This window comes from Theropithecus gelada, chromosome 7b (genome assembly GCF_003255815.1).
Source record: "Theropithecus gelada isolate Dixy chromosome 7b, Tgel_1.0, whole genome shotgun sequence".
In the NCBI taxonomy this organism is placed as follows: Eukaryota; Metazoa; Chordata; class Mammalia; order Primates; family Cercopithecidae; genus Theropithecus; species Theropithecus gelada.
This window is the reverse complement of record NC_037675.1, coordinates 65,734,258-65,758,399: the sequence shown is the minus strand read 5'-3', so window position 1 is coordinate 65,758,399 and position 24,142 is coordinate 65,734,258. Positions and strand designations below refer to the sequence as shown.

The following is a 24,142-nucleotide window of genomic DNA, read 5'->3' as shown; positions in this document are numbered from 1 at the left end:
AGTATTTTCCTTCAGAGATGTTGTCTTTGGCATCTAATGTCACACAGAAGTCTGAAGTCTCTCGCTGTTGTTGTTCCTTTATATGTAACTGTTTTTCTGCATGAATATTTCTGAAGGAGTTTGTCTAAAACACTAAAACTACAACCAGTTCCAGAAAAAAAACTTAATAGTTACAGTTATGAGCATATGTCAAAGTTTTATTGGAAAAGACATCTAAAAAGCCAATTCAAAGAGTCACTTTTAGTATAGGTTTTATTTATTTATTTATTTATTTTTTATTTTTTATTTTTTTTGAGACGGAGTCTCGCTCTGTCGCCCAGGCTGGACTGTAGTGACCGGATCTCAGCTCACTGCAAGCTCCGCCTCCCAGGTTCACGCCATTCTCCTGCCTCGGCCTCCCGAGTAGCTGGGACTACAGGCGCCCACCACCTCACCCGGCTAGTTTTTTGTATTTTTTAGTAGAGACAGGGTTTCACCGTGTAGGCCAGGATGGTCTCAATCTCCTGACCTCGTGATCCGCCCGTCTCGGCCTCCCAAAGTGCTGGGATTACAGGCTTGAGCCACCGCACCCGGCCTATTGATTGATTGATTGATTATTTTTGAGACATGGTCTCACTCTGCCACCCATCCTAGAGTACAGTAGCATGATCATGGCTCATTGCAGCCTGCAACTCCTAAGCTCAAGCAATCCTCCGCCACCACACCCAGCCAATTGTTGTATTTTTTGTAGAAATGGGGTTTCACTATTGCCCAGGCTGGTCTCAAACACCTGGGCTTAAGCAATCTTCCTGCCTCAGCCTGCCAAAGTGCTAGGTAGGCATGAGCCACCCCACTTGGCCAGTATAGGCATTTTATAGGGGAGACTGGCTATAGAACCATTGATAGACTAGAAGCAAAACGAATGTTTAAAGAACATGTATTCTGTCCGGGCGCAGTGGCTCACGCCTGTAATCCCAGCACTTTGGGAGGCCAAGGCCGGTAGGTAGATCACCTGAGGTCAGGAGTTCGAGACTAGCCTGGTCAAGATGGTGAAACCCCATCTCTATTAAAAATACAAATATTAGCCAGGTGTGATGGCATGCACCTGTAATCCCAGCAACTTGGGAAGCTGAGGCAGGAGAATCCCTTGAACCCAGGAGGGAGAGGTTGCAGTGAGCCAAGATCATGCCATTGCACTCCAGTCTGGGCGACAAGAGTAAAACTCTATCTCAAAAAAAAAAAAAATGCTGATTTCTTCCTTGAAGCTGGCTGAGTATTACATCATCCAAAAGATCCTATTCCAGAACAGGTCAGGGACACTTTTTTTATACCAGGAGTCTATAAACTGTTTCTGTAGAGGGGCAGGCGGTATATATTTTAGGCTTTATGGGACACATACCCTGTCATAGCAGCTGCTGCTAATGCTTTTTTAACTCTTTATAAACTGGGCAGCATTTGGATATGAGCCACAGTTTACTAATCCGTGTTCTATACCATAAGATATCTTGGGTATTGGTCTACTGGTTCATTTTTCTTTCTGTTTCAGAAACCTTATGAAGATACAGTCTAGTTGAGTTTATTAACTGTATTGTTTCTGTCCATGTATTTTGTGAAGACTGAATGAGTTACTGAACATAAAGCACTCTGAATAGTTCCCGAATACTGTTAAAAATCAGTTTTTTGGCCAGGTGCGGTGGCTCATGCCGATACTCCCAGCACTTTGGAAGGCCAGGGTGAGTGGATCGCTTGAGCCCAGGAGTTAGAGACCAGCCTGGGCAACATATCGAAACTCCATCTCTACAAAAAATACAAAAATCAGCTGGGCATGGTGGTATGCCTGTAGTTCCAGCTAACTTGGGAGGCTAAGGTGGGAGGATCCCCTGGGGGACAGGGGAGGGCAGAGGTTGCAGTGAGCAGAGATCACAACACTGCACTCCAGCCTGCATGACAGAATAAGATTCTAACTCAAAAAAAAAAGAGAGAGAGAAATACTAATGACGCTATATGGGGCTAAGGCTGTATTTCTATCACCTTAGCATAAATTTTTTTTTTTTTAATGGGAAAAAGTCTTGCTCTGTCACCCAGGCTGGAATGCAGTGACACGATTACAGCTCATTGCAGCCTCAACCTCCAGGGCTTGAGCAATCCTCCCACCCCAGCCTCCCCAGGAGTGGGGACCACAGGCAAGTACCACCACAACCAGCTAATGTTTGTATTTTTTTGGAGACAAAGTCTCTCTGTGTTGCCCAGGCTGGTCTCAAATTCCTGGGCTCAAGCAAGCCGCTCACCTTGGCCTCCTAAAATGCTGGGATTACAGGCGTGAGCCACCATGCTTAGTCCATTAGTATCTCTTATAATGAAAAGTCAAGTCTTAATTTCCTATAAATACTCAGTTATTTGGGAAGTTACTCATCCATTTTATTTTAAAAAAATGAAAACTCAACTTTTAAATATATACTTGGGCCAGATCGTGAATGTTCTTGAATGCATTGCTAAGGAATTAGAAAAACAAAGAGGAAGAACAAATGGGTTTCAGAGACAGACCTAGGTTCATTTCCCAGACTCAGTCCCTTCCTGACTGGCTCTGGGCAAGCTACCCAAGATCTTTGAGCATGAGTTACTATGGCTATAAGGGGCCATCTCCTACCTCGTAGAGTAGTATAAAACATAGAACAATTAGAAATATAAACAAATCATTTGAACTATTGTAAACACTCTATATAAGTAGTACAGGTTTAAGATCCCTAACTCAAAAATCCAAAATCGGTCAGGTGCAGTGGCTCAGCACTTTGGGAGGCCGAGGCAGGCAGATCATGTGAGCTCAGTTTGAGACTAGCCTGGGCAATATGGAGAAACTCTGTTGCAAATACTAAAATTAACTGGATGCCTGTAGTCCTAGCTACTCGGGAGGCTGAGACAGGAGGATAGCTTGAGCCTGGGAGATCCAGGCTGCAATGAACTGTGATCACACCCCTGCACTCCAGCCTGGACAATCGAGTGAGACCCTGTCTCAAAAAACAAAAACAAAAAAGAAAAACACAAATCCAAAATGCTCCAAAATCAGAAACTTTGAGCACTGACAATGCCAAAAGTAGAAAATTCCACACCTGGCCTCATGTGATGGCTTACAGTCAAAACACAGTTAAAAGTGCATTTCATGCACAATATTATTAAAAATATATAAAATTGGCCGGGCGCAGTGGCTCACGTCTGTAATCCCAGCACTTTGAGAGGTCGGGGCAGAAAGAGAAAGCCAGGTCGTGGAGGGCACACTGTGCCAGGCTCAGTGCTGTGTGCTTTCCCAGAGGAATTTAAATTCTAGGCTGGGTGCAGAGGCTCATGCCTGTAATCCCAGCACTTTAGGAGGCCGGGGCAGGCAGATCGCTTGAGGTCAGGAGTTTGACACCAGCCTGGCCAACATGGTGAAACCCCATCTCAACTAAAAATACAAAAATTAGCCAGGTGTGGTGGCACACACCTGTAATCCCAGCTACTCGGGAGGCTGAGGCAGGAGAATCACTTGAACCCGGGAAGTGGAGGTTGTAGTGCGCCGAGATCGTGCCATTGCACTCCAGCCTGGGCGACAAGAGCAAAACTCCGTCTCTCTCTCTCTCTATATATATATATATATGTACATATATATGTGTATATATATACACACACACTTATATAAAATTACCTTCAGTCTACAAGTATAAGGTATATAACGAAACATAAATAAATTTTGCTTTAGAATTGGATCTCATCCCTATGTATATACAGATTCCAAAATCTAAAACACTCTCGTCCCAAGTATTTCAGATAAGGGATACTCAACTTGTACTATCATTCTGGTAAAGGATGGAGAGTGAGTGTGGCTGGATAGATTGTGATCAGACTTGCATTTTAACAAGGGCTGAAATTGCCGTCAGGAGGACAGACAGGAGGTATCTAGATAGAACCCCCAAATCATTAAGCAGGTAACTATAGTGTTCCCAGGGTTGGGAGCAGTAGGAATCAAGGGGAGGCAACAGATTCCAAGAGTTGATGAGAGGCAGAATCAACAGGACAATAGCCCCTAACTGGATGCAGGGAGTGAGGAAGAGAGCTCAGTAAGGAGACGGCCTCAGGCTTCTGGCTCAGGGAAGACGGTGGTGCCAGCACCAGAGTGAAAAAGACTAGAGGTCTGAGGCAGGGAGATGTGATTACAACGTATTACATAAATCTTGTATCACAGAAAGCTGTTGACTCTGGTGCTAAAGTACAAAATTAAAAGATTCTACCACTTTTTTTTATCAGCAAGGACATGAGACTAGCTGTAGAACAGTGTTTATGTAATAAAAACATTTGTCATCAATAAATGTAAAAAAACAAGGTTGGAAGTTAATTTTTAAAATGGGGGGGAACCCAATATTTCTTTTAAAAGGGTATACTTCTTGCCTATGACATTTACTCTTTCTACAACAAACAATTTGCAAAAATAAGCCAAGATATAACCAGTCACCAAATGTACCAGTATACACCCACAACATATACTTTTGATTCTTAGTAATTTGCAAAAAAGGGAAAATCCACCACAGCAGAGAACATGCCAGGCAGAGAGTGACAGGCCTTCTGTGCTTTTCTTCTCAGCTAAGCCCTTTTAGACAAACAGCAGAGGAGAGAGGGATATTTAAGTAGTATTCACTTTGACTTTTTTTTTTTTTTTTGAGACAGAGTCTAAGGCTGGAGTACAGTGGCGCAATCTCGGCTCACTCCAACCTCCATCCCCCGGGTTCAAGCGATTCTTCTGCCTCAGCCTCCTGAGTAGCTGTGATCACAGGTGTGCACCACCATACCTGGCTAATTTTTATATTTTGAGTAGAGATGGGATTTCACCATGTTGGCTAGGCTGGTCTCAAACTCCTGACCTCAAGTGATCCACCAGCCTTAGCCTCCCAAAGTGCTGAGATTACAGGCGTGAGCCACCGCACAATGCCTACTTTGACATTCTTGATAAACAAGGGATAGAAACTTAGCAAGGGATTAAATGATGTATTCGAGACATACATATAGATTGTAAGGGAGACTATGTCCAAGTTGGGTGAAACTCTGACAGGAGTTTCAAATGAAAGCCTTGAGTTTCCTGTCATCCAAATCAAGACTGTAAACATTCCTTCATACATTTGTCCATAAAAATATTTATTCAATAACTCCCTACTGGGTGAATCTGGAGCTCAGGGAAGAAACTCTGGATAGAGACCTAAATTTGGAAGTATTCGCTCATGAAGCTATGGGACTGGGTGAGGTCACTTAGGGAAAGAATAAGACAGGGAAGAGACCTCAAGGGTGAGTCCCAAGGCATTCAAATGGTTTAGGTATTAGGGTGATGAGCAACAACAAGCAAAGGAGACTCCAAGGAGGGAAGGAAACCAGTGGGGTCCCAGATCAAGAGCCTGGAGCTCAGAAGAGATCTAGATTTAGAAGTCACTGGCCTGATAGATGAAACTGCCTAAAATAATGGTTCTGAAAGTATGGCCCACACACTCTTTAGGGACCCCAAGACCTTTTGAAAGATTTATTTGGGCCAGGCTAGTTTCATTATAATACCACTACAATGCTGTTTGCCTTTTTAATTGTGTTAACATCTGTACTGATGGTGCAAAAGCAATGGTGTGTAAGACTATTAGTGAACCAGCACAAATCAAGACAATGGCTTTGGACTAGTTGTCAAGGTATCATTCACCACCACACACACTCAGTAAAACTAGATGCCAGTTTCACTAGGACGGCCCTTGATAAAGAAACATATATTATTAATTTTCTTAACATGGCCAAGCACAGTGGCTCATGCTGTAATCCCAGGACTTTGGGAGACCAAGGTGGGAAGATCACTTTGAGCCCAGGAGTTCGAGATCAGCCGGAGCAACAAGGCGAAAAACCATCTCTACAAAAAAATAACAAAAAATTAAGGCCGGGCACAGTGGCTCATGCCTATAATCTCAGCACTTTGGGAAGCTGAGACAGGAGGATCGCTTTGAGTCCCAGTGTTCGAGACCAGCCTGGGCAAAAAGGCAAAAAAAACTCTACAAAAAAATACAAAAAATTAAGGCCGGGCGCAGTGGCTCACACCTGTAATCTCAGCACTTTGGGAGGCTGAGGCAGGTGGATCACCTGAGGTCAGGGGTTCAAGACCAGCCTGGCCAATGTGGTGAAACCCTATCTCTACTAAAATTACAAAAATTAGCTGGGCATGGCACCTGTAATCCCAGCTACTCGGGAGGTTGAGGCATGAGAATCACCTGAACCCAGGAGGCAAAGGTTTCAATGAGCTGAGATCACGCCACTACATTCCAACCTGGGGGATAGAGCAAGACTCTGTCTCAAAAAAAAAAAAAAAAAAAAAAAAAAAAATTAGCAGGGCATGATGGCAGGCACCTGTAATCCCAGCTACTCAGGAGGCTAAGGCAATAGAACTGCATGAACCTGGGAGGTGGAGGCTGCAGTAAGCCAAGATTGCACCACTGCACTCCAGCCTAGGCGATAAAACAAGACTCGGTCTCAAAAAAAAAATTAGGCATGGTGGTGTTTGCCTGTAATCGCAGCTACTCTGGAGACTGAGTGGGAGGATCACTTACTTACTTGAGCCTGGGAGATGGAGGTTGCAGTGAACCAAGATTGTGCCACTGTACCACTGTACTGAGTAAATTATATATATATATATACACACACACACACATACCTCAACTCTTGAGTGCATGTGTTTTTAATAGTCTATGTAAGGAATTGGGAAGCACTCATAATGCACTTCTGCTATATACAGAAGTACAGTAGTTGTGGTTGTTACTAAAGTATTTGTGCATTTTTTGTTTGTTTGTTTGAGACAGGGTCTCACTCTGTCACCCAAGCTGGAGTACAGTGGCATGAATACAACTCCCTGCAGCCTTGACTTCCTGGGCTCAAGTGATCCTCCTGCCTCCCTCTCATGTAGTTGGGACCACAGGTCTGTACTACCACTCCTGGCTCATTTTTTAATTTTTTTGTAGAGATGGGGTCTCACTTTGTTGTCCAGGCTGCACTTGTGCTTTTTTGCCTTGTTAGCTGAAACAGATGCATTTTTATATGGAACACCATCTTTACTTGAAATAACAACTGACAAGCAATGATTATTCAGGCTTGAGTATCTGACAAATATTTTCTCAAAAATGAATAAAGTGAGCCTGGTATTTCCAGAGAAACAATTAATTGTATTTGTTGCCAATGATAAAACGTGAGTTTTTGGGTGAAAGTTAAAATTTTTTATCCACCCCTGTGAGCTTGACAGCTTCTCAATACTTGAAAACTTCTCTGATGAGCTTGGTGATGTTAATGATTCCAATTCTTTCATATTGCATAATGAAATGTTAACATTTGGAAGATCTGCATAATTCAGGGAACTTATTATTTTCCAAATGAGGAACAAAGGATGTTACAAAACCATGCATGGGGTAAATATTCATTCCAAATGTAACATTTTGATGTAGCAAAGTATGCAAGTCTGAGAAGATGTAACAAAGTATCAAAGTTCACTGATGACGTTTCAGATTCTACATTGCAACTAATCTTTTAAAACTTTACTTACTGAGTCCTGGTACAACATCAAAGAAAAATACCCACAATTACCTCGAAAGACTATTTAAAAAGTTCTTCCCTTTTACAGCTACACATCTGTATGAAGCCAAATTTTCTCCATATATTTCAATCAAACCAGCACACAGCAAAAGACTGAATGCAGAGGCAGATAAGACTCCAGCTCTCTTCTATTAAGCCATACAGGAAAGAGGTGTGCACAAATATAAAATAATGCCTCTTTTCACTAAATTTTGTTTTTAGAAAAGTTATTATTCCATAAAATGTTATTTATGTTAACATATAATAAATGAGCTTACTATTGGCATTTTTTAATGAATAAACATTTTTAAAACTTCCTAATTTCTCTCTCTCTTTTTTTTTTTTTAGACGGAATCTCTGTCACCCAGACTGGAGTGCAGTGGCACAATCTTGGCTCACTGCAACCTCCACCTCCCGGATTCAAGCAATTCTCCTGCCTCAGCCTCCTGAGTAGCTGGGATTACAGGCACCCACCACCACACCCAGCTAATTTTTGTATTTTTAATAAAGGTGGGGTTTCACCATGTTGGCCAGGCTGGTCTCAAACTCCTGACCTCAGGTGATCTGCCCACCTTGGCCTCCCAAAGTGCTGGATTACAGTCATGAGCCACCGTGCCTGGCCAAAACTTCCTAATTTCTAATACAGTAAACATTAATGGATAAATCGGTATAAACAATAGCTCCTTGAGGTCTTACATCTTTAAGAGTGTAAAGGGGGCCAAGTACAGTGGCTCACGCCTATAATGCCAATGCTTTGGCAGGCAGAGGCAGGAGGACTGCTTGAAGCCAGGAGTTCAACGCTACAGTGAGTTATGATTGCACTGCTACATTCCAGCCTGGCAACAGAGTAAGACCTTTTCTCTCAAAAGTAAATAAATAAATACATTAAATTAAAGGAAAAAAAAAAGATTGTAAAGGGGCCCTAAGTTAAGACCAAAAGTTAAGAGACACTGGCCTAGAGAAAGGGTATCCACAGAGAAGAGCAGAGGGCCGGGATATGACAACATTTAGAAACTGAGCCAAAGAGGGGGAACCTGTCAAGAGAGACTGAAAAGGCATGAGATTACACAGCAGCCAAAAAAAAAAAAAAAAGGAAAGGAAAGTAGAGGGAGAGGTGTGAAATGATATTAAGAAATCAAGCAAAGACAACATTAATGGAAATAAACTATCATAATACCTGTAATATTGCCAGGCCTGGTATGAAACCAGGTACTTCCTCCTTCAACTGAGTGACTTGATTTTTCAGTCTCGCCCTTATTTGCCTAGAGAAAAAGGAAAGGGTGGAGTTAATATTGAATGTTCCAAGCACAGATAAGTGATGCAGATTATTAGATGTATTTCTCTTTTATTTGTTTGTTTATTAACACAGGGTCTCGCTCTGTCACCCCGGCTGGGAATACAGTGGCACAATCAAGGCTCACAGCAGCCTCGACCTCCTGGGCTCAAGTGATCCTTTCGCCCCAGCCTCCTGAGTAGCTGGGACTTTACAGGTGTGTGCCACCATACCTGGCTAATTTTCGTACTTTGGATAGAGATGGGGTTTCACCATTGCCCAAGCTGGTCTTGATTTCCTGGGCTCAAGCGATCTACGACCTTGGCCTCCCAAAGTGCTGGGATTACAGGCGTGAGCCACTGCACTGGGCCTGTATTTCTCTCTCTCTCTCTCTTTTTTTTTTTTTTTAGATGAAGTTTTGCTCTCACGGCCCAGGCTGGAGTGCAATGGCGTGATCTTGGCTTACCACAACCTCCATCTCCCAGGTTCAAGCTATTCTCCTGCCTCAGCCTCCCAAGTAGCTGAGATTACAGGCATGCGCCACCACGCCCAGCTAATTTTGTATTTTTAGTAAACACAGAGTTTCTCTACGTTGGTCAGGCTGGTCTCAAACTCCCGACCTCAGGTGATCCCCCCACCTTGGCCTCCCAAAGTGCTGGGATTACAGGCGTGAGCCACTGAGCCCGGCTTGTATTTCTCTTTTAAATCAAAAACACTGGCCAGGAGCAGGCAATGGTTCATGCCTGTAATCTCAGTACTTTGGGAGGCTAAAGCAAGAGGATTGCTTTAGAACAGGAGTTTAAGACTATCCTGGGCAACATAGTGAGACCCCATCTCTACAAAAAATAAAAAATTAGCTGGGAGTGGTGGCAGGCACCTGTAGTCCCAGCTACTCAGGAGGCTGCGGCAGGAGGATGGGTAGAACCCAGGAGGTTGAGGCTGCAGTGAGCTATGATGGTGCCATTGCACTCCAGCCAGGATGATAGAGCAAGACTGTCTCCAAAAAAAATAAAATAAAAACACCAGTGAATAGACATTATCTGGTTTAATGTATACAGGAACTTCCCATCAATTTTCCAGGCCACAAGTAGACGTGGCTCTTTTTCTTTTTTCTTTTTTTTGAGACGGGGACTTGTTCTTGCCCAGGCTAGAGTGCAATGGTGCGATATCTGCTCACTGCAACCTCTGCCTCCTGGGTTCAAGCGATTCTGCTGCCTCAGCCTCCGGAGTAGCTGAGATTACAGGCACGTGCCACCATGCCCAGCTAATTTTTGTATTTTTAGTAGAGATGGGGTTTCACCATGTTGGTCAGGCTGGTCTTGAACTCCTGACCTCATGATCCACCCATCTCAGCCTCCCAAAGTGCTGGGATTACAGGAGTGAGCCACCGTTCCCAGCCAACTGGATCTTTTCTAACTCCTACTGACACTAACTGACCAAAGGGTTCAGGGATAATTGAAAATGTATTAGTTGATGGCATTCAAAATCATATAGTAAACAAATGAAAACTTAGACCAACACTTCTAGAAAGTGCCGATCCTCATCTTTTTTCACATTTCCACTCTCCAGGTGCTGTCATGAAAAAATTTTATAGGAACAAACTCAAGCACACACCTTTTGCTCAACCTACACTAGTAAGATTATCACAGGGTATCCACATAAGGTTGAATGATAAATCAATGAATCCCCCTCCAAATTCAGCATAAACTTACAAATTATATTATAATTCACAAAGGAATTTTCCTTACCAAGAATTTAACACAAGGTTAAAAGTATAACCTCCTGCAGTCTCCTTATTAGAGTGAAAAAAAGTATAACCTCTTGCAAAACTAAGACGATCAATTTACTAACATACAACTTCTCAACTGTCAGGCCTCTGAGCCCAAGCCAAGCCCCTCGCATCCCCTGTAACTTGCACGTGTATGCCCAGATGGCCTGAAGTAACTAAAGAATCACAAAAGAAGTGCAAATGTCCTGCCTCAACTTAACTGATGACATTCCACCACAAAAGAAGTGAAAATGGCCGGTCCTTGCCTTAAGCGATGATATTATCTTGTGAAATTCCTTTTCCTGGCTCTTCCAGGCTCAAAAAGCTCCCCCACTGATCACCTTGTAACCCCCACTCCTGCCCGCCAGAGAACAACCCCCCTTTGACCGTAATTTTCCTTTACCTGCCCAAATCCTATAAAACGGCCCCACACTTATCTGGCCCCACACTCATGTCCCTTCGCTGACTCTCTTTTCGGACTCAGCCCGCCTGCACCCAGGTGATTAAAAAGCTTTATTGCTCACACAAAGCCTGTTTGGTGGTCTCTTCACACGGACGTGCGTGACATCAACAATACGCTAGGATGTCAAGTAAATGAAATTACATCCATAAATAAATACCTGAATAGCTCAACCTTGCCCAGTTATGATATATGATACAACGTTCAACTTGAACAAGCTCTGTCCCTCTTGGAAAACCAGTTTTGTCATTTGTCACATGGACATTCACAAACAGCTCTTCCTTCATTCTAATTTGGTTACTCTCAGCTCCACTTCTCCACATGTCACAAAAAAACTGACATAAACAGGCACACAAGAAATAGATTATTTGGACTGGCCTAGTAAACATCAAGAATGTTGAATGGTACAAGAAAGAAGTTATACCCAAGATTTCCAATTTTTATTTATTTTTATTTATTTATTTTATTATTATTATTTTTTTTTTTGCAACAGGGTCTGGCTCTATCGCCCAGGCTGGAGTGCAGTGGCACAATCACAGCTTACTGCAACCTCCACCTTCTGGGCTCAAGCCATCCTCCCACTTCAGCCTCCCAAGTAGGTGGGACTATAGGTGCACACCACCACACTCAGCTAATTTTTGTATTTTTTGTAGAGATGGGGTTTTGCCATGTTGCCCAGGCTGATCTTGAACTGAGCTCAAGTGATCCTCCCACCTTGGCCTCCCAAAAATGCTGGGATTACAGGTATGAGCCACTGCACCCAGCTCAAATTTTATTTCTAGTTAGTGACCTTGTTTTTTCAAATCAGTATTCTCTACAATAATATAGCTCAAAAGAATAGACCATTGGATTTTTTTTCTTTTTAAACTGGGATTAGATCTGGATAGAGACCACAGTTCGCTCTGAGACAGGGCGAGAACAGGGAATACCGCAGTGTTCACACCCCAGCAGTTCCAGGCCTAGTTGCTCCCCTGAATGACAATCAGATGTGGTGCTGGGCATAGCCCAATACCCCTACACAGTCATCCAGGCTCTCTTTGGTCCAAAGTCTTATATAATCATTCTTGCCGAAATCCATTATAAATTCCAATTCACTGTTTAACATCATGGCTCAATTTTAAATCTTTAACATGTTACGACAGAGAAAAAAACACATTGCTAAAATATAACCTTTAACTCTTATTATGGATATAGAAAAATGAGTAAATAAAAATAAAATATAACATGGACATTTCAACAGAAGCTATATGGTAGGCAAAGGAGGCAGCATGAAATGTACATGATTAAAATAAGGCTGCCTTTAGACAACAAAAATGCTGAAATGTGCCACAAGCTTAGAGGAGTTCTCAAATAATTCTCAAAAGGCACAGGAAAAACAACTTTAGTAACTGATCAGAGAAGAACCAAGAACATTCACCTTCAAAATATAGGGCTTTGGGCCGGGTGTGATAGCTGACGCCTATAATCCCAGCACTTTGGGAGGCCGAGGCGGGCAGATCAGGAGGTCAGGAGTTTGAGACCAGTCTGGCCAATATGGTGAAACCCCGTCTCTACTAAAAAATACAAAAAAGTAGCCAGGCTTGGTGGTGCATGCCTGTAGACTCGGCTACTCAGGAGGCTGAGGCAGGAGAATCGCTTGAACCCGGGAGGCAGAGGTTGCAGTGAGCAGAGATCCTGCCACTGCCCTCCAGCCTGGGCAACCCACTGAGACTCTGTTTCAAAACAAACAACAACAACAAAAAACAGGGCTTCTTCTAAAACAACAACAACAACAACAAAAAACAGGTTGTCAGGCCTCTGAGCCCAAGCCAAGCCATCACATCCCATGTGACTTGCACGTATACGCCCAGACGGCCTGAAGTAACTGAAGAATCACAGAAGAAGTGCAAATGCCCTGCCTGGCCTTAACCGATGACATTCCACCACAAAAGTGAAAATGGCCAGTCCTTGCCTTAAGCGATGATATTATCTTGTGAAATTCCTTTTCCTGGCTCATCCTGGCTCAAAAAGCTCCCCCACTGAGCACCTTGTGACCCCCCACTCCTGCCCGCCAGAGAACAACCCCCCCTTTGACGGTAATTTTCCTTTACCTACCCAAATCCTATAAAAGGGCCCCAGCCTTATCTCCCTGGGCTGACTCTCGTTTGGGACCTAGCCCGCCTGCACCCAGGTGAAATAAACAGCCAGGTGCTCACACAAAGCCTGTTTGGTGGTTTCTTCACATGAACGCGCATGACACAGGTCTTCTTCTAAACAAGGACACAATGTATCCCCCTGCCCCAATAGATTACTGTTACAAGATTTTTTTTTTTGTAGACGGAGTCTCGCTCTGTCGCCCAGGCTGGAGTGCAGTGGCACAATCTCGGCTCACTACAAGCTCCGCCTCCCGGGTTCACGCCATTCTCCTGCCTCAGCCTCCGGAGTAGTTGGGACTACAGGCGCCCACTGCCACGCCCGGCGAATTTTTTGTATTTTTAGTAGAGACAGGGTTTCACTGTGTTAGCCAGGATGGTCTCTGTCTCCTGACCTCGTGATCCGCCCGCCTCGGCCTCCCAAAGTGCTGGGATTACAGGCATGAGCCACGACACCCGGCTGTTATAAGATTTTTAAAATGCAGAACGCAAATGTTTTACTTAATATGTTTTATTCCCATTTTGTTTATTTGTTGATTTATTTCATTTGTTCATTAACAATTTTCATACTACTAAAAAATACTTCGGCCGGGCACGGTGGCTCACGCCTGTAATCCCAGCACTTTGGGAGGCTGAGGCAGGTGGATCACCTGAGCTCGGGAGTTTGACACAGCCTGAGCGGTGAAACCCCGTCTCTACTAAAAATACAAAAAAAAAAATTAGCCGGGCGTGGTGGCGCATGCCTGTAGTCCCAGCTACTCGGGAGGCTGAGGCAGGAGAATTGCTTGAACCCGGGAAGCAGAGGTTGCCGTGAGCCAAGATCGCGCCACTGCCCTCCAGCCTAGGCAACAAGAGCGAAACTCCATCTCGAAAAAAAAAAAAAACCTTCAAAAAATGTTTAAAAACTTAATATGTAGTTCCTTGTAAAAATAATTGTGATTGTGAGGCCACCTAGTGTTCTAAGAAATACATGTATTTCAAATTCATAGTCATTTAAGTCAAATTAAAACACTAAATTAACCTTCTCGTTGAAAGAAAACTGATTTTCACCTATCGCTAATATAGCAAAAGCTACATTATATCAGTATACAAGACAGTCAATTGATAATAGTACTATTATTACACTGAAGAACATTTACCAAAAAATTATTATTATTTAACCCAAACATTTACCAAATTTGACAGGTATCTCAAATACATATTTGAAAGCTTAATGTGAGGAAACTATTTTATGCTTCATTGGAAGTTTACAATGTAAAGTTCTTCCATCCAATTCTCTCTAACTCAAAGCCCTTAGAAAGCAAAGGTAAACTGCTTGATATTTATGACATGAAAATAAGTCAGAATAGTGTAAAATTTTAAGGAATCCTATAATTCTTAGTAAGGGTAAAGACCATCATTAATCCACACGCACAGTGACACAATAACTCATGTTAAGCTTCTGGATCAGGGTTTTTCAGTCTCAGCACCACTAACATTTGGACCAGATCATCCTTTGTTAAGGGGACTATCCAGTGCACTGCGGGATGCTCGGCACCAGTCCTGGCTTCTACCGCTAGATGCCAATAGTACACCCCTTCCCCGTATGACAATCCAAAAGACTCCAGGCTAGATGCCCAATGCCCTGAGGTAGAGGGAGTAAAAAACTGCCCCATTTGACAACCTCTGATCTAGTGCAATAAATGGACTGGGTTGGATTGGTTAAGGCTTTATAAAATTTAGGATTTTAAAAGTGGACCGTTAAGTTCATTCAGAAAAAGGTCTCAAAGAGAAAAGCACCTTCGGAGTCCTGGTACAGGCAACCAAGTGTGGTAGGATTCCTGAACAATGAGGTCCCACCTCCCCCACCCCCACCCACTCAAGGATGAAGGGGGCAGGCAGCATCTACTCAGATCCAACGAATTGGTGGCATGAAGAATAGACAGCATAGTATTGCTAAACTTTTCATACCTTTCAAAAAGTCAGGCATCCAGATTTTTATGTGTAACTACAGGGATAAATGTGTTGGGAAGTAATCTAATGTTGTAAAGTAATAAATGTGTTGGGAAGTAATCTAATTCTGTAAGCCAAACAAAAAACATTTGGCCTCTAGGCCACAATTTTATCACCTTCTGCCAGTAGCAAGAGTTTTGAGACAAGACAGGGTTGGCTCTGAGTACGAGGATCTGTAAGAAGCTATGTACGAGGATCTGTAAGAAGCTATGCTTAACTATATGTCAACAAAGGAGAGGTGATACCAGCAAGTCTGCTGGTGCAAACAGGCAGACCCCTAATTCTAACTCTGAGAATTAGTCTCACCATTGGAGGATTACCTAACTATAGATCTGGCCACTAGAGCTGACTAGGGCTCCAATGAACAACTCTAAGTCCCTTGCAGGCCTCTGGATCATCAGAGGGGAATGTAGAAAGAATGGAGAAGGTAAGGGTTCTCCACTTGGAGGGAAGAACCTGCCAAGAGCTCATAATGAGAAAAGCCTCACAAGGACCTGGCCTTCCTGCTTTTCAAAAAGACTAAAGAAAACCTTAGGTAGAAAAGGTTAGGTCTAAAAGGCTGCTAACTAAGGAGGGGCTGGTATTTAGGCACCTAAACCCAAAGATCACTTATCATGTTAAGTCATTCATTGCAGTCAAGATTAAGATTAAGTTCCTAACAGGCTCTGGCAAAACCTTTTTACAGAAATGCTCCCTTATCTCCTGGGACCTCTCAATCATCAGATACCAAGCAGTCCATCTCCTGTCCAGGCTTGTGGTGAGGGGCAAAAAAAAAAAGGCTGAGCCAGCAAAGTAAGTAGGTCTGACCTGTCTCTAACCAGTCAAAATTGGACTATAACCTCAAAAATGACTTTTTGAAGAGAATCTGTTTGGGTGCTTCCCAACCAGACTGAGGGGTGGAATGATTTCCTCACAATGGAAAGGCCTCAGGGAGAACCAAAGTCAGGGTGTCTCCTGCTGGGGGGTAGAAGTTTGCAATTCCTTCTAGCAAGCCAATGACAAGCCCATGGTAGGGAAAGAAATGCACCATCGAGCCTCTGCCACCAACCTTGGAACACCTGTGCAAGTCACTTAGCTTCTGGCTAAAGTGTCATAAACTGCAAAATTGAGGGGAACGGTAGTAGCTGAGCATCTGAGGATTCTTGACTGTGGCACCTTTAGCCACCCACTTCTTCGAGGTCAAGGATTTACAAGGTGCCAGAAGCTGCTTTTGGTCAATTAAGGGGAGCAAAGGAGAGCCAACTGCACAGTGCAGGGGGAATGGGGGCCTTCTGCACTGTGGATGGGATGTCACAGAAGCTTGTTTTGAGAGTCTTACATTCTTTTAATCCTTGGGGCAACCTCAGGAAGTAGACAGTTCTCATCATCCCTACTGCACAGAGAGGAAAGTGAGGCTAACTTTTCCAAGACCACACAAGCAGTCCCTGCCCCCTAACCTCTATTCTACCAACCTCTACTGAGTCAATAAGAGGAGAAGGGAGCCATTTCCCTCCACTCCAAGGACCCTCCTCTGTGCTAGGCCAGCTTTCCTTCTAGAAGATTCTTCATGAAAACAGGGGATGTAACAGGGAACCATACACCTCTGCTCAGAACCCCACTACCCAAATCCCAAACTGCCTGATCCCAACCCCCGTGATGGACAAGGACAGACACTTATTTGCAAACCACATCCCCAGTCAGGTGCCATGACCATAGCAGTTGGCTGCCAGCTCAGGGCTCTGCTGCACTATCGCTGCTACCTGCCCAACAGCCTGGCTGGAGTCCTAGCTGAAGGTCCCAGCCTCTCTGGAACTCTGACCTCTCCTGCACAGGCTTCCAGAAGCAATCCAGCTATGACAGTCAAGGTTCCATGTAACTTTTGAGCAACCTGCACTTTGGAGTTCATTACAGGCAAATTTTTTATTTATTTATTTATTTATTTTTTGAGATGGAGTTTTGCTCTTGTTGCCCAGGCTGGAGTGCAATGGTGCCATCTCGGCTCACTGCAACCTCCTCCTCCCAGGTTCAAGCCATTCTCCTGCCTCAGCCTCTGGAGTAGCTGGGATTACAGGCATGTGCCACCACACCCTGCTAATTTTGTATTTTTACTATAGACGGGGTTTCACCATGTTAGTCAAGCTGGTCTCCAACTCCTGACCTCAGGTGATCCACCTGCCTTGGCCTCCCAAAGTCCTAGGATTACAGGCACGAGCCACCACGCCCTGTCCAGGCAAATCTTTTTAAGCATAAAAGGGCCTACATGTATTTAATCTACAAGACAAAGTAAAAGCCTTATCCATGTTAACTCAGTAATCAAGAAGACCTGCCCTTCACTATGGCAAGCAAATTATTTTTACAAAAACAGTTCTTCTAGCCCTGTAGCTAAAATGTACAGCCAAGGTTCCAAACTTTTATCTTTGATCACTAGGATAAATTCTAATTTTAAGTCTCAAGATTATAAGCCAGCTCCCAAAGGTACAGGCTGGATAAAGACACACATAACTTTTTTATTCAATGAGTACTTTCTAAGTACCTATTTACTAAAACTTACCGTGTACCAACGACTTCTCTAAATGCTTTATAGGTATTAACTCATTTAATTCTAACAACCTTATGAGTTAGGTGACATTACTACTCCAATATACAGAAGCTAAGGCACAGAGGTAAATTGCATGACCCAGTGATGCACAGAGAAGGAGGCAGCACCGTGCTTAGGCTCTGGAGCTACCATCCACAGCGAGCTTACAAACATACCCAACTTGCCCTGCACTTGGCCAGCAAACACTCGCAGCACCTACTCAAACCATCTGCCTCTTCACAACCAGTCTCTTTAGAAAGGAGACTTAATCAAGAAAAATGCCACCAATGGAGAAAGCAGGCTTAATTATAGCAAATTAAGGGAAGGGAAAACCAAAGAAATCATATAACTGTAGTAAGCCCCACTTTGAAAGGCGTACTTACAGAACAACTATGCTTTCTTGTCTACAAAGCAAGGTGGGTCTTCCAACACTATCTAATGCACATCCTTCTCCCACTTTGCATAATCTTTTTTTTTTTTTTTTTTTTTTTTTGAGACAGAGTCTCGCTCTGTCGCCCAGGCTGGAGTGCAGTGGCCAGATCTCGGCTCACTGCAAGCTCCGCCTCCCGGGTTCATGCCATTCTCCGGACTACAGGTGCCCGCCACCTCGCCCGGCTAGTTTTTTGTATTTTTTTTTTTTTTGAGACAGAGTCTCCCTCTGTAGCCCAGGCTGGAGTGCAGTGGCGCCATCTCGGCTCACTGCAAGCTCCGCCTCCTGGGTTCAGGCCATTCTCCTGCCTCAGCCTTCTAAGTAGCTGGAACTACAGGCGCCCGCCACCACGCCCGGCTAATTTTTTGTATTTTTAGTAGAGACGGGGTTTCACTGTGGTCTCGATCTCCTGACCTCGTGATCCGCCCACCTCGGCCTCCCAAAGTGCTGGGATTACAAGCGTGAGCCACCGCGCCCGGCCAGTTTTTTGTATTTTTTAGTAGAGACGGGGTTTCACCGTGTTAGCCAGGATGGTCTCGATTTCCTGACCTCGTGATCCGCCCGTCTCGGCCTCCCAAAGTGCTGCGATTACAGGCTTGAGCCACCGCCCGGCCACTTTGCATAATCTTTTAAAAGACTTCTGCCCAGGGCAGGGTCAAGTTCCTCTACTCAGGAGCCTCTACTCAGTCAGCTTCTCACAGGGCCATTGCCATTGACCCACAAAGCAGTAATTTACTAACTGGTGAGGACAAAGGTTCATGGCACAGGCTGTGTTTTTGGTTAGGAGCTATTTCCCCCACAAAATTGGCAGGCTTATGGCTCCACCTCCTTCAAGTCTTTGCCCGTAAGTCACTTTTACACAGACTATGACTCCCATATTTAAAATTGCAGCCACCAAGCCACAGAAATTCCTGTCCCTCTTTTCTGCTCTGGTGTTCTCTTTGTGCTTCCCACCAGCTCACAATTTGTTTCACCTATTTCAACGTCTGTCTCTACCCATTAGTATGCAAATTTAACGAGGGTAGGGATTTGGGCTGTTCACTGTTAAGAGTCTCAGAGCTTTGAAGATTGCCTGGCTTAGAGGACACACACAGCTATTTGTTGAGTAAGTGAATAAATACCCACAAAGAACAGATACTTGTCTCTACCTCTCAGACCTTCCCCCAGTTGTCAAATTCAGGCTGCAACCTTAGAATTCCCCGTAAGGAAGAAATGGGGCTTTTACTTCCAAAGAAAGATAATTTGGCAACTAAATCCATCATGTAAGTACCCAGCTTCCCAGAGTAGAGCAGGTAGAGAAGGAATCTGGAATGCTGAACTCTGTCAATGTTCGGGATCCCAGGAAGGTATAAAAGGAGAATAATAGAAGAGGACAAAAGTCAGGGATAGCATTCTCAGCAGGGTGGGAAACATGGTAATGAGAGGAAGACTACAAAGAAAAAGCAAAGCGCTGGGCGCAGTGACTCACGCCTATAATCCTAGCACTTTAGGAGGCCGAGGCGGACAGATCACTTGAGGTCAGGAGTTCAAGACCAGCCTGACCAACATGGTGAAACCTGAGGTCAGGAGTTCAAGACCAGCCTGACAAACATGGTGAAACCCCATCTCTACTAAAAATACAAAAATTAGCCGGGCATGGTAGTACATGCCCGTAGTCCCAGCTACCTGGGAGGCTGAGGTGGGAGAATCGTTTGAACCCAGGAGACAGAGGTTACAGTGAGACAACATCGTGCCATTGCACTCCAGCCTGAACAACAGAGCGAGACGCTGTCTGGAAAAAAAAAAAAGAAAGAAAGAAAGAAAAGCTTATGAAATTCCTTTTAGCAAGTAGTAAGTGCTGGTTAGAATGAAAAACATCATATACTGAGTGAAGACATTAGTTTTAGTTGAGCCATTGCCATTCACCCTTGGACAAATCACACCACTTTTCTGGTCTCCAGTGATTTCCTAATCCGCAGGATGGAATGCGGGAAGTGGGCTGGATTTTTAAGAAATTCTAGGACTGGTGCGGTCGCTCACGCCTGTAATCCCAGCATTTTGGGAGGCCGAGGTGGGTGGATCATGGGGGGTCAAGAGTTAGAGACCAGCCTGACCAACATGGTGAAAGCCTGTCTCTACTAAAAATACAAAAATTAACCGGGCGTGGTGGCACACGCCTGTAATCTCAGCTACTCGGGAGGCTGAGGCAGGAGAATCACTTGAACCTGAGAGGTGGAGGTTGCAGTGTGCCGAGATTGTGCCACTGCACTCCAGCCTGGGCAACAAGAGTGAACCTCTGTCTCAAGCAAACAAACAAACGAGCTGGACATGGTGGCACGCCTGTAATCCCAGTTACTTGGGAGGCTGAGGCAGAAGAATCGCTTGAACCCAGGAGGCAGAGGTTGCAGTGAGCTGAGATCACGCCATTGCACTCCAGTCTGGGTGACAAGAGTGAAACTCCATCTCAAAAAAAAAAAATTAGCTAGGCGTGATGGCAGGCACCTGTAATCCCAGCTACTCGGGAGGCTGATGTGAGAGAGAGAATTGCTTGAACGCAGGAGGCAGAGGTTGCAGCGAGCCAAATTGGACACAGCAAGACTTCATCTCAAAAAAAAAAAAATAGATCTCAAGGCAGCAGCTACCACGTAAAAAAAAAAAAAAAAGATAATGAATCATTCATATATACATTAACTAATTACTGATCATTAATACAACATATATCGAATACTTATTATGTGCCAGAAAGAATTCTAAATGATCATCTGTTAGGAACCCATTTAATTCTACTGACATCCCAATGACCTAGACATGACTTTTACTTAACATCTGAGGAAACTTTTGCACAGAGAGGTTAATTAATTTGCTTAAAACCACACAAGTAGTAAGGCATGAAAGAGGGTTTCTAGGTGTTTAGGATATAGACAAAAATAAGACAATACATGTATTTGCCCTTTTGGAGTTGATAAACATATTTAATTTGCTCTCCAATCAACAAAAGCATATTCAGTGAGCACCTGTTCTCAGTGCCGGCCAAGGTGCATTATTGTTGCAGTAAATTATCTACACTGTTATTATGCACTGAATTATCTCTTCACAGTCCTTCTAAAAGGAAGATTTTTATATCAAAAAAAAAAAAAGCCACTGGAAAAGGAAGTTCGAATACTGGCAAACAAAAAAGAAAAGTCACGCAGAAATACAGTTTAGCAAGCCACATTTTAAAAGCACTAAGCAATAAGTATTGTGATTTCTTTTTTTTTTTTAGACGGAGTTTTGCTCTTGTTGCCCAGGCTGGAATGCAAAGGTGCATCTCGCTCACTGCAACCTCCGCCCCCCCCAGCCCCGGGTTCAAGCGATTCTCCTGCCTCAGCCTCCCAAGTAGCTGGGATTACAGGTACCTGCCACCACACTCGGCTAATCTTTTGTATTTTTGGTAGAGATGGGGTTTCACCATGTTGGATAGGCTGGTCTTGAGCTCCAGACCTCAGGTGATCCACCTGCCTTGGCCTCCCAAAGTGCTGGAATTACAGGCATGAGACACTGGGCCCAGCCTTTTCACCACCAATGACTTTGTAATTCACTCAAAAATCTCTATTACAAAGTTAGGAGTTACAGGACAATTACAATTTAGTAACTGCTGTGACTGGCAACAGTTACTTAAATAACTGGTGATGTGAAAGGTCCCAAGAGCAAACTCAGTAAGGTCACACAGAATACATCTTTCCCTCCTTCCTCTACTTGATAGAATATATCTTTCCCTCTTCCTTCTACTCTCATTTTTCCTCACCAGTCACCTCCCAGACAAAAAGCTGCCAGTGTTACTTCCTGGGAGTAAAGATGGCAACGATACCCACTAATTAAGCAATCAGATGTCCCGCAAGGGTAGAACAGGCAGAGGTCAAGTGGACTGCAGAATATTCTCAGGACTCAGGAGCCAAATTAAGTTTCAAGTAACTCTAGGGCCAGGGCACAGAGATGGTTGTTAGAGAGAAGCACGAGATTGAAGAGAAAGGAAAAATGTATTAGATTTCACTTAGCATGGGCCGGGCGCGGTGGCTCAAGCCTGTAATCCCAGCACTTTGGGAGGCCGAGACGGGCGGATCACGAGGTCAGGAGATCGAGACCATCCTGGCTAACACGGTGAAACCCCGTCTCTACTAAAAAAGACAGAAAACTAGCCGAGCGTGGTGGCGGGCGCCTGTAGTCCCAGCTCCTCGGGAGGCTGAGGCAGGAGAATGGCGTGAACCCGGGAGGCGGAGCTTGCAGTGAGCTGAGATCCGGCCACTGCACTCCAGCCTGGGCGGCAGAGCGAGACTCCGCCTCAAAAAAAAAAAAAAAAAAAAAAAAAAGATTTCACTTAGCATATGATAAGACCATGATACAGTGGGAAAAGCTATGAGCTGGAAGGACCCTCTGTCATTATCAGCCTTGTGGTCTTGTCAAGCCTTGTCACCTCACTAGTCTCCATCTACTCACCTCCAAATTAACGGGAACTAAGTAGATTGGATTTCTGAGTTCTGACTAGGGGGTCTCCAGGAAGCCGCAACTACCCTCTCTCTCGGCAGAAAGTCACCAGCAGCTGCGCGTTTGGGAGTATAGTCGGCACAGGACTTTTCCCCGAAGCACAGGAGCCAGCGGCTTACAGCCACTAAGCAGTCCACTTGCAAACGCAGGTTGTGCTCGGGATCTCCTTCTTTGGCTGCAGGTCTTCCGGTATTATGGGCCTAACTCTTCCGTTACAAGTGTCCCTCCCGCAAAAAATGGGTCCGGGGGACCTGTACACCCTCAGAGCCCTAGTCCACAGCCCCACACTCAACAAAAATGTCAGGTGCTTACGCGGAGATCTCCTTCCCGTTCAGGATTTCTGCTGGCGCCATAGTCTTTATTAGTCCGCTGCCCACGATGGACACCACCAATATCGAGGTTCCAGTCCCTCTGCAGCCAAGCAGGACAGCCCAACCCACGTGCTTAGGGACTGGCCAGGGGGATCACACTACTGCGCCTGCGCCCCTGCCCGCTTCTTGGCAGACGCGGCAGCGCATGCGCAGCCCGGAAGGCCGGGTGTGCCTTAACCAGCTGAGAGCTAAAGGGTCGGGGCCTGAGGGACGGAAGAGGTAGGGGAAGATGAAGAAAATCGGTGATGAATGGCTGGCGGATATGATTGGCGGAAAGAAAGAGCCAGTCCACAGTGCGCCTTTGCATTCGGCGGGAAACCCGGCCGAAGACTAAGCTGGAAAGGACTCTGGTACCCGGCCCCAATTCCAGCCAATCAGGGAGTAGAGTTACGGGGCGGGGCTGGGGCGGGACAGTCTCGCGGGAGACAGTTTGGCGGGTTCGGGAGGTGCTTCTCCAGTATCCGCCCAGTCTTTGGGGACGCGGTGGCGGTGTCTCAATCGCCTGGCTTCCAGGGAGTTTTGGGCGGGTCCCCACCCTGGAGCGTGGCGGGCGCTGGACTCGACAGCACATGTGAAACTGGAGAGCTTGGCGCGCCTTCATACTATGTCACACACCTACGCCACCAGACTGGGGTCGGGCCCCTCTGCGTTCTGCTCTGGAGGGCCTGGGTCTGAGCCCAGTACCGGGCTTTTAGAATCTCCTCAGCTGAATCTGACGCTCAGCCCTGGGTGAAGCGCAGCCCGCTGTTTCAGGCCCCTCCGAGCTGGAAGGAGTGTCATAGCTGTAGCGCTCATGGCCTCCTCGGTGTTGGGGTCACCCCGTGTTTGCCAGGGCTCAGGGAGGGTCGTAGTCTAGATTTTGTCACCCCCACGTCCCCGCCCCGCCGCAGGTCTGGGGTTGGAGAATCCAAGCGGGCTTCATAAGCTAGATGCCAGTTGACCCTCGAGGAGGGATGCTCCCTCCCCTTAGGCGTCCATGCTGGAGAGGGAATAAGATGGGCGATTGCCTGGGGAGCCTGACAGGGCAGCTGGGATGCTGGAGAGGACTGGCCCCTTGAGTTACTGAGTCCGA

General features: G+C 45.1%; 1 protein-coding gene across 2 annotated transcripts in view; it reads right to left on the bottom strand.

The window, feature by feature from the left end:
• The window catches only part of MTHFD1 (methylenetetrahydrofolate dehydrogenase, cyclohydrolase and formyltetrahydrofolate synthetase 1), a 76,405-nt gene extending 52,959 nt beyond the window's left edge, over window positions 1–23,446 (bottom strand). For both annotated transcript variants that reach the window (XM_025391198.1, XM_025391199.1), the window contains exons 1-2: window positions 23,012–23,446; window positions 8,765–8,849 (exon numbers count right to left, since the gene is read on the bottom strand). In XM_025391198.1, the coding sequence (XP_025246983.1) occupies window positions 8,765–8,849; window positions 23,012–23,052 (126 nt within the window). In that variant the 5' untranslated portion in view covers window positions 23,053–23,446. The remainder of the gene's footprint in view (window positions 1–8,764; window positions 8,850–23,011) is intronic.
• Window positions 23,447–24,142: the final 696 nt, after the last annotated feature.